Here is a 13,172-nt window from a genome sequence, read left to right as displayed (position 1 = left end):
TCCACCCACCTCTGCCGCCCAAAGTGCTGGGATTACAGGCGTGAACCACTACGCCCAGCTACTGTTATTACTTTTTATGCCTCCAGAATTTTTCTGTGTTGTTGCAGGTGTCTGTTGTGCCTTAATTTTCGCTATTATAGAGGATTCTATTATGTGCAATTGCACAGCCGTGTATGTATCTGTTCCCCTGTGGATGGACTTTTGGGTTGTGTCCAGTGTCTCTTGACCCTCCTGTCATTAATCCACACTCTAGCTACATCCACAGACCCATAACTTCACCAACCCCCATCTTCTACTTCTGAGCTCCAGACCATATAAAAGGCATAACTGTGTTTATTGAGCACTTACTCTGAGCCAGAAACGATTCTCAACATTTTACATGTGGTAGTGCATTTAATTTTCACAGCAACACAAATGGGAGGTAATATTCTTATCGTCATTTTACAGATGAGAAGACCAAGGCCCAGAAGGGTTGAATGTCTTGCTCAAGATCACACACCTTTCGCCACCCCCCATTCCAAGTCCCATAGGCAACTCGGACTCAGCACGTCCGTGATGTAACTTATCATCTTCCTCTCCAAACCATTTCCTCACTTGTGTCCTACTCTCAGTGGGGACATCTCCAATCCCCAGGCCCAAGCTGGAAACTGGAAGCCTTTTCTGACTCCTCCCTCTCCCTCACCCACGCCATCCAAATGGAGCCCAAGTCCTGCATATTGTACTTCTCAGGTATTGATCAATCCCGTCTCTCGTCTCCACGTCCACAGTGCTGACCCATTATTAGGTGCCCAGCTGCTGCTCCTGGCTCATCGCTTCCCAGCAGTCTTCGCAGGCCCATCTCCACCATTTCCAGCATCCTACACACTGCGGCTCAGGTGTGCTTTCTAAACCTCACCTCACCATGTCCCCCACCTCCAGAATGAAGCCCAGCTTCCTCTGCCCATCCCCTCAAACTGTAAAGTGCAGCTCCCAGCCCCAAAAAGGACACCCCCCACCACCATACCTTGCTCTGTCTCCTCCTGGGAAGCCTCCTGGCCTTGACCCAGAGGCTGGATGTGAGTTACCCCACCCCAAGCCCCACAGCCTCCAAGCCTCCCACTCTGTACTCACCTTCTTCCTTATAATTACCTGTTCCCCATTAAACTGCAACCCTCAAAGGCAGAGCACAGCGCACCCACTGCACATCCCCAGTGTCCAGGCAGGGCCTGCACACAGTAGGTGCATAATAATTATTGAAAGGCAAAATGCATGAGCAATGACAGGAACCATGGGTGATGTGATGCTGCCTTCTGAGCCTCAGGCAGCAGAGTGACTCCTGCCTGGCCCCAGGGTCAGCAGATCCTGGCCCCCCATCCCCACCCAGCCTCTGCGGCTGCTTCCCTGGGGCTCTCGGGGCCCTATGAGGCTTCTTCCTGTGTCTTCATGTGTTGTAAGGATTTCCCTCTTTGCATCTTCCTTTCCAATTCCTTCATGTGGGAGCACTCTGGCACCAGGAAGAAGAAAGAGGAGCCCAACCCCTTACCGGCCTTCAATCTATAACAAGCATTCTCAAGGGAATTAAAACTGATTCTTGAGAGGTGAAAAAAAAAATCTTACTCTTTTTTATGTATAAAGCATAGAACATATACAGAACATAAACAGATATATAGTATATCTGTGATATTAAAATTTCATGTGATTAAGAAAAAAAATCTAGAAGACTACTAGGGAAGGCACTAATGAAAAAAAGGCTAAAAAATTCTGATCTACATTCTTGGGCCTTGCCTTGTCTGGTCCAAGAACTGGCCAGAACTCGGGGAAAGGAAGAACCAGGGGAGAGTCTAGAGTCCAATCCCAGGATCCCTTCAAAGTATTTCCAAAGCCGGCCCCCCACCAGCCAGCTGTGGTCCTTTCCCCAAAACAGCCCTTCCTTCCCCTGTGCCTGAAAATCCCTCATTCTGTTTCTGTCATTCTTTCATCTCACCCTGTTCCTACTGAGGGCACAGGTCAGCTCTTCCCCATTCTCCCCCTGGGGCACCCCGGTTCCCAGGGCGTGAAAGACTCAAGGCGCCTCACCTCTACACCTTGGGCTAAGACATAGCCCTAGAGCTCCTGGAAGGACCCAGAAGGGAAGCCTGACCACAGGAGGCCCCCAGGAAGTGGGGCTACTGCTGTGGGACAAGCCTTGCTTTATTGGGGAAGGGATGGGATCACAAATAATCTCTACTTAGAAGTGCTCCAGGGCCATGGATTCATGTAAGGGCGGGGCAGGGTGGAGTGAAGATCTGATGGCAGGGCTCACGGAGACGGGGGTGAGGGGAGAGATCGTGGGTTCATGAGATCCCATCTTGGGCAATACGGTTATCCCGTGGTCTTCGCGTGCCACAGAGTCCTCCAATTTCAGGGGTTCCCGTGGGATGGTGGAGCCAATGAAGACCAGGTAGATGATGCCACCTAGACAGGCACCCAGAAGTGGTGCCACCACTGGCACCCACCACCAGTTCTCCCCTTCGCTGCAGGCAAGAGGCAGAGGCCTGCTGAGGGGGCTGATGCCCAGGACAGCACCCTCATCCACCTCGGCCTACGACAGGTTGAGCAGAGGAGTCATCCCCAGGCTACCCCAGTAAACACCCCCAACCCGGGGCCCTGGTCAGCCTCAGCCCAATTCAGGGACAGGGTTGACACCCAGTGCAGGTGGCCTGGGGAAATGTTGGGACTCACTCCTGCTCCCCAGGCCACCTGGGGGTTCAGCAGGACCCTACTGCGCTGCCCCTCACAACACCCACCACCCCTAAACACACAGGGGAACCACAGAAAAACTCGAAGGAATGGGCCTGGGCAGGGGCAGTACCTGAAGACCTGTTTGCCCCAGCCAGCAATGAAGGTGAAGACGCGAGGGGGCAGGTCCCGGGACGGGTTGATGGCATATCCTGTGTTCATACCGAGGGACACCCCAATGATGACCACGAGGATGCCTATCACCAGCGCCTGTGTTCCTGGCAGTGCTGGGTTGTTCTCCTGGTCCGTGATGGCGAAGAGACACAGCTGGAGCATCCCGGTCAGCCACGCCTGAGGAGCAGATGCTGTGGCAGCTCACCTGGGCCGCTCCCCAAGCCACAGGACCTCGGCAGTGCCCCAGATCCAAGCCCACCAGCAGAGACACGTCTCGGTACAGTCTCCATCCAGAGTTTTTGTCCTGTCTATCCGGAGGGGCTCCCTGCTGGCTCCGTCCGTCCTCAGGGGTGGAGGGTAGGGGGAGGGGTACTCATCCCGGACCACTGACCTCATTCAGGAAGCCCCGCCACAATGTCATGTGATCAGGAAGGTAGGTGGCAAAAATGCCAGCTGTAGCGACGGGACCGGTCACCATCAGCTGTCCACCCGAAAAGTGGAGAATGGCCGCTGCGGAGACACAGACTGTCGTGTGAACCTGACCCCAGCTAAGCCCCACTAGCGTCCCAGAAATGAGGTTATAGGTTAGAGGGTGGGGGAGCTCCAAGGCTTTTTTCTCCTAGCTGTTTTTACTAATCAGGACACTGAGGTCCAATCTGCCCATATTTCATAGGAGGCGACTGAGGCCAGAGGCGGACACCTGGGCAGGACACTCACTGTAGAAGAGGGTGTAGATGGTGGCAGCTGCCAGGAAGGAGCCCAGGAACTGCCCCAGCACATAGACCGGAAACTTCCTCCAGGGCACGCGGCCCAGTGCACAGTTAGCGAAGGTCACAGCTGCGTTCATGTGGGCCCCTGCGGGCAGCAGGCAAGTGTGTCAGGCAGGGAGAGCAAAACAAACAACAGTGACAAACAGTATTGAGAACAACGATGGCTAGTGTGTATAAGAGTGTGCTCCGTGGCCGGGCGCGGTGGCTCAAGCCTGTAATCCCAGCACTTTGGGAGGCTGAGACGGGTGGATCACAAGGTCAGGAGATCGAGACCATCCTGGTTAACCCAGTGAAACCCCGTCTCTACTAAAAAATACAAAAACATTAGCCGGGCAAGGTGACGGGCGCCTGTAGTCCCAGCTACTCGGGAGGCTGAGGCAGGAGAATGGCGTAAACCCGGGAGGTGGAGCTTGCAGTGAGCTGAGATCTGGCCACTGCACTCCAGCCTGGGCCACAGAGCGAGACTCCGTCTCAAAAAAAAAAAAAAAAAAGAGTGTGCTCCGTGACAGAGCTCTCTGTCATGTGACCACGCAGTGAGGCCGGGGCCACGGTCTTCGTTTCACTGTTAAGGAAACTGAGGAACAGATGATGAAACTGAGGAACAGGTGATGACTTGCCTAAGATGACCCAGCCAATGAAAATGGTGGGTCAGGGGGACCCGGGAAGAATCTGGGGCAGACACGTCATAGGCACGGGGTTCAGAGGAGACTTCCTCCTGCCCAGTGGCCAGGCTGAGGCACTGGCTGTGCCAGCGAAGGGGCTGAGGCAGGCAGGAAAGAGCCTTATTGGGGACACCGCATCTTGCCCGGTCCGGCAGGGGCTGCACTCACTCACCAGAAATGTGGCCTGCCACGTGCACTCCCATGGTGACTCCGAAGCCAAAACCCAAGTTGACACCAAGGTAGCTCCCATATTTTTTACTTAGAACCATATGGGCCACGGAACCAAGGCCGAACACCTACAAGGGAGGGCCTCTAAGGGGGCTGCCTGCCCAGAAGCCCCAACCTCAGAGGAGGGCTCAGAGCTCAGTTCTAGCTCCTCACCCCCATGCCCTGGGCCTCTCTGGCATTGCCTCGAAAATCCTCTGCCGCACCCTCTTCCTCCAGAGCCTTCCCTCCTTACTGCCTCCTCTCCTTGCCCCTGCTGAGGCCTCTCAGACCTGAGCTACTGGCCAGGTGGAGCGGCAGTCAGAAGCTCTTACGACAGACATCCAAGCACCTCAGCCCCAGGCCCACCTGAAGTTTTGGGGTAAGGCAGGGCTGCGAGGAGGGGATGGCTGACATGGATTGCACCCTCTCAGAGTCCCTCACACTTCAGGCTGGCCTGAAGGAAGTTTCTTTAAGGGACCTCCAGGCCGGGCGCGGTGGCTCAAGCCTGTAATCCCAGCACTTTGGGAGACAGAGACGGGTGGATCCCGAGGTCAGTAGATCGAGACCATCCTGGCTAACACGGTGAAACCCCGTCTCTACTAAAAAACACAAAAAACTAGCCGGGCGAGGTGGCGGGCGCCTGTAGTCCCAGCTACTCAGGAGGCTGAGGCAGGAGAATGGCGTGAACCCAGGAGGCGGAGCTTGCAGTGAGCTGAGATCCGGCCACTGCACTCCAGCCTGAGGTGACAGAGCGAGATTCCGTCTCAAAAAAAAAAGGGGGACCTCCAAATCCATCCATGCCTGACTCTGCCAGGAACCCCTCCCTGCATACACACACACACACACACACACACACACACACACGTACCCTCCGCCCCAACCTCCACAATGCTGGAACAGTGGGGTCCTAACTGTCTTGCCCTCAGCTTCATTTCCACTGACCCCAGGCAGCATTCCCAAGCTTCTGCTGCTTGCCCATCCCTCACGGCTCCTCAGATGATGCCGCCTTCACAGGGGAAGGGGTGTATCTTCAGGCCCATTAGCCTCAGTCTAGAGCCACTGTTCTCTTCAGCCCTAGCTCTGTGCTATCCTCTCCCTCTGCAGAGGCCTCCATCTCCCCAGTACCTTCCATCCTCCCATTGATCGGCTTCCACAGACTGGAGTCTCATCCTTCCCGGCACACCATCCCACCCCTGCCCAGCGTCCTGCTCCACCTGCGGGCTCCTGGTCGCCCCTCCCTGTTTCGGTCACACGCTGCATGAGAGAACACGCTGTCCAGCTGCTTCACCCCCTCCCTCGCACCCCCTCGTCAATCTGGCTTCCACTTCCACATGTCACAGACACCAAAGCTCTCTCCAAGGGCTCCAGCAACCCCCTGATTTTCCAAAGGTCTTTTCAGGCATGGTTTTACCACATCGACAGCTTCAGCTATGCTTGATGCAGTAAAATTTCCGTCATCTCTGCTGGGAGGCCAGATCCCTATTTGCAAATCCCCACTGGAACTCTCCTGGTGTTCCACGGCCGTCTCAGGTTCTGTTGAAGGTTCGCCATCTCACAACACACCTGCTCCTCCCTCTATGTTCCCCCATCCCCGTTGGCAGAGCCAGAAACTCAGATGTTGCAAATGGGAGCTTCCTTGCTATCCTCCCCAACACTCAATTAGCTCTGCTTACATGCTCCCCAAACCTCACCCAGCCTCCTCCTTGCAGCCAGAGTCACCTTCCTAACAAAAACCCCATTGCATCTTCCCTGGGCTCACTCACTGGCTCCCCTCCACTTCTAGGATGAAGTCCAAACTCAGTAGGCCACCATTTAAGACCCTGCATAATTTCATCCTTTCTGCCTGTTTCATATCTGCCCCAATATTCTTTCTATTCAGCAATAGTATTGCTACTAAATAATAACAACAACCATTTATTGAGCACTGCCTACATGCCAGCAAGTTACACTGATCACCTCCTTTAACCCTTACACACCAATGTTATGAGTTAGGTACTATTATTCTCCCCCACTTGACAGCTGAATAACCTGAAGCTTAGAGAACTTGAATGGCTTGTCCAAGGTCACACAGCCTGTACATGGTGAGCCAGGACTAAATCCAGGCAGTTACCTATGCCAGATGGCCTCAAACCAAACAACTGTGCTGCTGCACGCATGCCTTACTTTCTTGTGCCTCTGTTTTGCTTGTTTGTTTGTTTGATTGATTTTTGAGACAGGGTTTTGCTCTATCACCCAGGCTGGAGTGCAGTGCCATGACCAGGGCTCATTGTACCCTCTATCTCCTGGGTTCAAATGATCCTCCCACCTCAGCCTCCCAAGTAGTTGGGACTATGGGCATGTGCCACGGCACCCAGCCAATTTTTTTTTTTTTGAAACAGAGTCTTGCTCTGTTGCCCAAGCTGGAGTGCAGTGGTGCGATCTCGGCTCACTGCAACCTCCAACTCCCTGGTTCAAGTGATTCTCCTGCCTCAGCCTCCCGAGTAGTTGAGGTTATGGGTGCATTCCACCACGCCCAGCTATTTTGTTGTATTTTTAGTACAGATAGGGTTTCACTCTGTTAGCCAGGCTGGTCTCAAACACCTGACCTCAGATGGTCGCCTGCCTCAGCCTCCCAAAGTGCTGGGATTACAGGCATGAGCCACTGTGCCTGGCCCCAGCTAATTTTTTCTATTTATTTTTTGAGACGAAGTCTCGCTGTGTCGCCCAGGCTGGAGTGCAGTGGCGCGATCTCCCACTCACTGCAAGCTCCGCCTCCCGGGTTCATGCCATTCTCCTGCCTCAGCCTCCCGAGCAGCTGGGACTATAGGCACCTGCCACTACGCCCAGCTATTTTTTGTAGTTTTAGTAGAGACAGGGTTTCACCGTGTTAGCCAGGATGGTCTCGATCTCCTGACCTCGTGATCCACCCACCTCAGCCTCCCAAAGTGCTGGGATTACAGGTGTGAGCCACCGCGCCCGGCCTTTCAATTTATTTTGTGTAGAGATGAGGTTTCACTATGTTGCCCAGGCTGGTCTCGAGCTTCTGGCCTCAAGTAATCCTCTCACCTCAGCCTCCCAGAGTGCTGGGATTACAGGTGTGAGCCACCATGCCTGGCCAGAATATCCTAATAATTTTACACTGACTACATCTTGAAATAGGATTTTGGATATATGGGTTAATTATTAAAATTAATTTCACCTGTTGCTTTTTACCTTTTTAATGTGGATACTAGAAAAATTTAAATTATATAGATGGCTTGTATTGTATTTCCCCTGGAGAGCTTTGTTCTAGCGTTGATGAAAGAGAAAACCTGGAGAATTGTGGACATGAGGGCCGAAGTCAAAGCCGTCAGTGAAGAAGGCCCCAGGAGGGGGTACAGGGTAAGAAGGCAGACCAGGCCAGGCACAGTGGCTCACGCCTGCAATCCCAGCACTTTGGGAGGCCGAGGTGGACGGATCACTTTGGGTCAGGAGTTCAAGACCAGCATGACAAAACCCCATCTCTACTAATAATACAAAAATTAGCCAGGTGTGGTGGCACTCGCCTGTAATCCCAGCTACTCAGAAGGCTGAGACAGGAGAATTGCTTGAACCCGGGAGGCGGAGGTTGCAGTCAGCCAAGATCGAGCCACTGCACTCCAGCCTGGATGACAGAGCAAGACTCCTTACCAAAAAAAAACAAAAACAAAAGGTAGCTGGGGCTGCCCCTAGAGCCACACATCACACTCATGGGTGGACGCTGGAAACCTCAACTGTGAAGCAGGTGTTGAAATGGGAGAGGAACAGAGAGAGAATGTGCCATGGATGTCGAGGAGAAACCGTTTCCCAAGGAAGGTGCGGTCCACACTGTCGCATGGAGCTTCTAGGTCAAGTGCGTACAGGCCTAGAAAGCATGCTTTTGAATGTGACAATCCAGCAGTCATTAGGAACATGGTGAGCACTGCGTCATCCAGCTGTGGAGGCAGAAGCCCGGTTCCAGAGCTGGAGAGGTGAGGAGCTGGCAGCAAAGGGTTGAAAGGCACCAGTGTAGACTCCTCTTTGAGAACTCGCCTGAGGAGCAGGGGAGAGAGAACAGGATCCACGAAGGGGCTGACAGGGTGAAGGGAGTGAGGTTTCGTTTTGTGTTGTTTTCAGTGGAGAAACTTCGGTATGTTTATAGGCTGAGAGAGGGACAGGCTGAAGATAAAGGAGAGAATAAAAGGACAGAGTGAAGTACCTGAGTAGGCTGGACAGCTGGATTGGTGCAGAAGTGGAGAGGTCCTCTAGGAAGGAGAGGACCGCGCCCCAGCCAAGGGGTGATATGTGGATACGTGGGTGGTTAATGGGTCTGGTGGTGAGAGGGACAAGAGAGTGAGCTGAACACCACAGGAAGTGTTGATTATTTTACCTGTCAAGCAGCAGATCAAGCCATTTGCTTATTTAAGAAAAAATAAAAAATAATAAATAAAGTCAGAGTACAGAGCAGATTTGGGGAAGTCTGAGAACATGTGAAATAGCCCAGATATGGTGGGGGAGAGGCAGTTGAGCAGGGCCCACTGGGTCCCTCAGAAGCCCCAGGACAGAAGCAGGGGAACCCAGAGCTGGGCTGGCTTCGGATCCAGGATAACGTATAGCAGGGGAGGACAGGAACAGATGTGGGTGCACTGCGGAGTGAGGCCAGGACAGGTTGACAGGTTGGCGGGTTAAGGAGGTAGAGGGACTGGAGCAGGCATGGAGGGTCTGAAAACAGAGGGGGCCCCATGGCCTTTTCCCCACTCCAATACCATGTGCTAAAAATACTGGATGAGCATAGGCCAGGTGTGGTGGCTCACGCCTGTAATCCCAGCACTTTGGGAGGCCGAGGCAGGCAGATCATGAGGTCAGGAGTTCGAGACCTGCCTGGCCAACATAGTGAAACCCCATCTCTACTAAAGATACAAAAAATTAGCCAGGCGTGGTGGCACACACCTGTAATCCCAGCTACTCGGGAGGCTGAGGCAGGAGAATCACTTGAACCCAAGAGGCAGAGCAGTGAGCCGAGATCGCGCCACTACGCTCCAGCCTGGGCAACAGGGTGAGACTCCATCTCAAAAAAAAAAAAAAAAACTGGGTGAGCGAATGAACCCCACATGATTCCCTGTGTCAGGGTTGCCAACTGGCAACTCATGCCCTAATTCATCCAGCGCACAGGTTTTGTTTAGATAACTTGGTTTTGAAGAACAGAAGTTTCCGTCTCTCTTGAAAAATGAGCAGCTCAGGCAACACTGGCCTGCATTCCACCCTCCATGGCAACAGTCAGCTGGAGTGGCAGCAGCTACAACCTTGCACAGATTGGCACTCAGCAGCCAGCCAAAGTCCCCACCGCCCTGAGTTGCCGCTCTCTTGGCCCCTGTAGCATGTGATCTACAACCCTTGCCCCATGGCTCACGTGTACGGCTGGTTTTCCAGGGCCCGGATGGCTCCAGCCCCTCCTCTCCCTGATCAGTGAATGTGACCCAGCCCATCCAAGTCTCCCCGACAGCCAGGAGGCCAGCTCCAAGGGCAACACCCCTAGAAGCTGCAACATGGATCAGTCCACTTCCCTCGTCCTGGCTGCAGTAAATGGGGCCAAGGTCACACTAGCTTTTTGGCAAAACCTTCACCCTGGTGACTCACTGCAATTCCTATATATATTTAAAAAAAAAAAAAAAAAGCCTCACTTCTTGGCACAGCCTGGCAACTAAAAATAGCAACAACACAATGTCCAATATAGGCTTACACCTCACAAAGTTCTTTTACAAGTGCTACTGTCTTCAGTTCTCACAGCAAATCTGCACAGCAAGAATTTTTCTCCCACTCTATAGATGGGGAAACAGGCCGAGAGAGGCGTCTTGAACTACCTGAAAATGAGGACCTTACCCTGGCTGGGGGAGCATCAACAAGCCAGAGTCTTTAAAAGCTGGCCATATTTAAGCTAAGGGACAGAGCATAGAAGTTAAGGGTCAAGACTGTGATATTAGGCCGGGCACGGTGACTCACGCCTGTAATCTCAGCACTTTGGGTGGCCGAGGCGGGAGGATCACTTGAGGTCAGGAGTTCAAGACCAGCCTTGACAACATAGTGAAACCTCGTCTCTCCTAAAAATACAAAAATTGGCTGGGCATGGAGGCATGCACCTGTAATTCCAGCTACTCCAGAGGCTGAGGCACAAGAATCGCTTGAACCCCGGAGGTGGAGGTTACAGTGAGCCGAGATGGCACCACTATGACAAAGCAAGACTGTATCTCAAAAAAAAAAAAAGACTATGATATTAGACTGCACTGGATTTAATCTTGACTTAAAGTATGACCTTGGGCAAGAGGCTTAGTCTCAAGGAGGCTCGGTTTTCCCATCTGTGAAACTGGGATAATAATAGTACCTACTTCACAGGGCTATTGCGAGGATTTGGGAAGATGCTTCACGTAAGGTGCTTCCCATCACAGAGCCCAGGATGCGTTAGGTGCTCAATGAAAATCTCAATAAAAGGAAGAGAAACACAGATATGAGCAGGTATCAAGCATGTGGGCGGTGCCTTTTCCCTAACAGCTCTCAGGGGATGCACCCTCCTGCCTCCAAGGTTCCAAGGGTTAACAGCCCTCATGGGACTGGAATGTCTTGTGATAAGTGAATTACTTTGCCCTGGATTAAGGAGGGACAGGATCCAGCTGCTGTCCTCACAGCTCAGAAGCCAAAGCAGGAGGGGAGGTAAGAGAGGAGCAGGGGAGGGCCAGAGGCAGAGAGGAGAGAGCAGCTGAGAGCACCTGTCCTAATAACAAGAGACCAATACATGGGTACCACATGTGTACTGCGTGCTGAGACTTGGCATTCTTCACACAAGTCCTCCTGCTATCTGATGTTAGTGTTCCTGTTAACCAATAAGGAAGCTAAAGCTGTGGGCCGGGTGAGGTGACTCACGCCAGCAATCCCAGCACTTTGGGAGGCTGAGGCAGGCAGGTCACCTGAATTCAGGAGTTCGAGACCAGCCTGGCCAACCCAGGCTGAAACCCCATCTCTACTAAAAATAGAAAAATTAGCTGAGCACAGTGGCATGCGCCTGTAGTCCCAGCTACTCAGGAGGCTGAGGCAAGAGAGTCACTTGAGTATGGGAGGTGGAGGCTGCAGTGAGCCGAGATTGTGCCACTGCACTCCATCCTAGGAGACAGAGTGAGACCCTGTCTCAAAAACAAGAAAGGTAAATTTGTGAACAGTTGAGATACTTGTGGATGGTCACACAGCTAGAAGATAACAGAGCTAGGATTCAAACACAGCTCCAAAGCCCATGAAGGCCTAATTCTACACAATATAAGTGAGAAGTCAGGCTTTAAGCCAGGGAGAGACCTGCCCAAGGCCAACTGGTGACTCAGTGGCAGGGTCAGGCTAAGAACCCTGGTGTTCCGATTTCCTCTCTCCCTTGAGTTCCATGGGCCCTACCACACACACAAACATTCTCTCTAACCCCACCTTCCTCTAGCATGTACCTGGCTGCCTTTGCTTCCCTTCCCAGAGGCTGCCCCTTCTTTTTCTAGACCTGGACCCTGCATAAGATGCAATAAACATGGCTACAGTCGTGTTAAGGGCAGAGGCTCACTGGGGTAAGTGGCAGGGCTGAAGCAGGTGGAAAGGGAGCAACCTCAAATCCCACCTGCAGTCTGGATTCTGTCCCAGTCACACACTAAAGAAGAGCCCTTGTCAAGGTTACCAGCAGCCTCCACGTTGCCAAACCCTAAGGCCTCTTGCCAGTGCTCACCTTGCGTGGTCCATCTGCTGACAGCTTCTTCCTGGTGGAACCACTGCCCCCCTCTGTCATGCAGTCTGCTCTGGGTCTCCTCCACCTCTCTGACCATTCCTTCTCAGGCTCCTTTGCGTGCACCTCTTCGTTCCTCAGGCCTCTGTCCTCAAACCATCCTTTTCTCTTTCTGTACACTCTCTCTGGACAATGTTGACAATCACCACCTGTGTTGTGATGAACTTCAACTTTTTCCTTCCAGACCAAGCCCCTCCTGAGCTCCAGCCCCTTGCCTGTGTTTAACTATCTCCTGGATTTCCCTACGGGCATCTCGCCTCTCACCCTGTGCTGGGCCCCGTGCTCCCACATCTTCTGCTGGCAGAGTCTCCCCAGTTCCATCTTCCACAGCCCTGTCAAACACGTGCTTTCTTCTCCAACCCCAGACCAGTCATCACCCTCTCTCTGCCCCAGATCAAAAACAGCCTCTTAACTGGTTCCCTCTTGCCAGCCTTGCCTGTCTTGCTTTTGCTCCACACTGCACCCAAAATTACCTTTAAAATCCAAATCTGATCATGTCACTCCCCTGCTTGCCAGCCTTCAACATCACCCAGTGCCCTCTGGATTCATTCTCAGAGCCTAATCGTCAAGTTTCTCGTCAATATCTCTCTTTTTTTTCTTTTTTTTGAGATGGAGTCTCGCTCTGTCGCCCAGGCTGGAGTGCAGTGACCGGATCTCAGCTCACTGCAAGCTCCGCCTCCCAGGTTTACGCCATTCTCCTGCCTCAGCCTCCCGAGTAGCTGGGACTACAGGCGCCCGCCACCTCGCCCGGCTAGTTTTTTGTATTTTTTAGTAGAGACGGGGTTTCACCGTGTTAGCCAGGATGGTCTCGATCTCCTGACCTCGTGATCCGCCCATCTCGGCCTCCCAAAGTGCTGGGATTACAGGCTTGAGCCACCACGC

The 13,172-nt window shown here is 52.9% G+C and overlaps 1 protein-coding gene across 7 annotated transcripts in view; it reads right to left on the bottom strand.

The window, feature by feature from the left end:
• Nucleotides 1–373: 373 nt before the first annotated feature.
• The window catches only part of AQP7 (aquaporin 7), a 21,243-nt gene continuing 8,444 nt past the window's right edge, over nucleotides 374–13,172 (bottom strand). For 2 of the 7 annotated variants that reach the window (XM_031934047.1, XM_031934048.1), the window contains 5 exons: nucleotides 4,476–4,599; nucleotides 3,589–3,726; nucleotides 3,263–3,381; nucleotides 2,831–3,048; nucleotides 374–2,433 (listed from right to left, as the gene is read on the bottom strand). In XM_031934047.1, the coding sequence (XP_031789907.1) occupies nucleotides 2,313–2,433; nucleotides 2,831–3,048; nucleotides 3,263–3,381; nucleotides 3,589–3,726; nucleotides 4,476–4,599 (720 nt within the window). In that variant the 3' untranslated portion in view covers nucleotides 374–2,312. Of the gene's footprint in view, nucleotides 3,049–3,262; nucleotides 3,382–3,588; nucleotides 3,727–4,475; nucleotides 4,600–12,547; nucleotides 12,675–13,172 lie in introns of all 7 variants that reach the window. The other 5 variants (XM_031934046.1, XM_023201639.2, XM_023201654.1 and 2 more) reach the window with 4 other exon arrangements.

This window comes from Piliocolobus tephrosceles, chromosome 14 (assembly GCF_002776525.5).
Source record: "Piliocolobus tephrosceles isolate RC106 chromosome 14, ASM277652v3, whole genome shotgun sequence".
Lineage (NCBI taxonomy): Eukaryota > Metazoa > Chordata > Mammalia > Primates > Cercopithecidae > Piliocolobus > Piliocolobus tephrosceles.
This window is presented reverse-complemented; position numbering and strand designations above follow the sequence as displayed.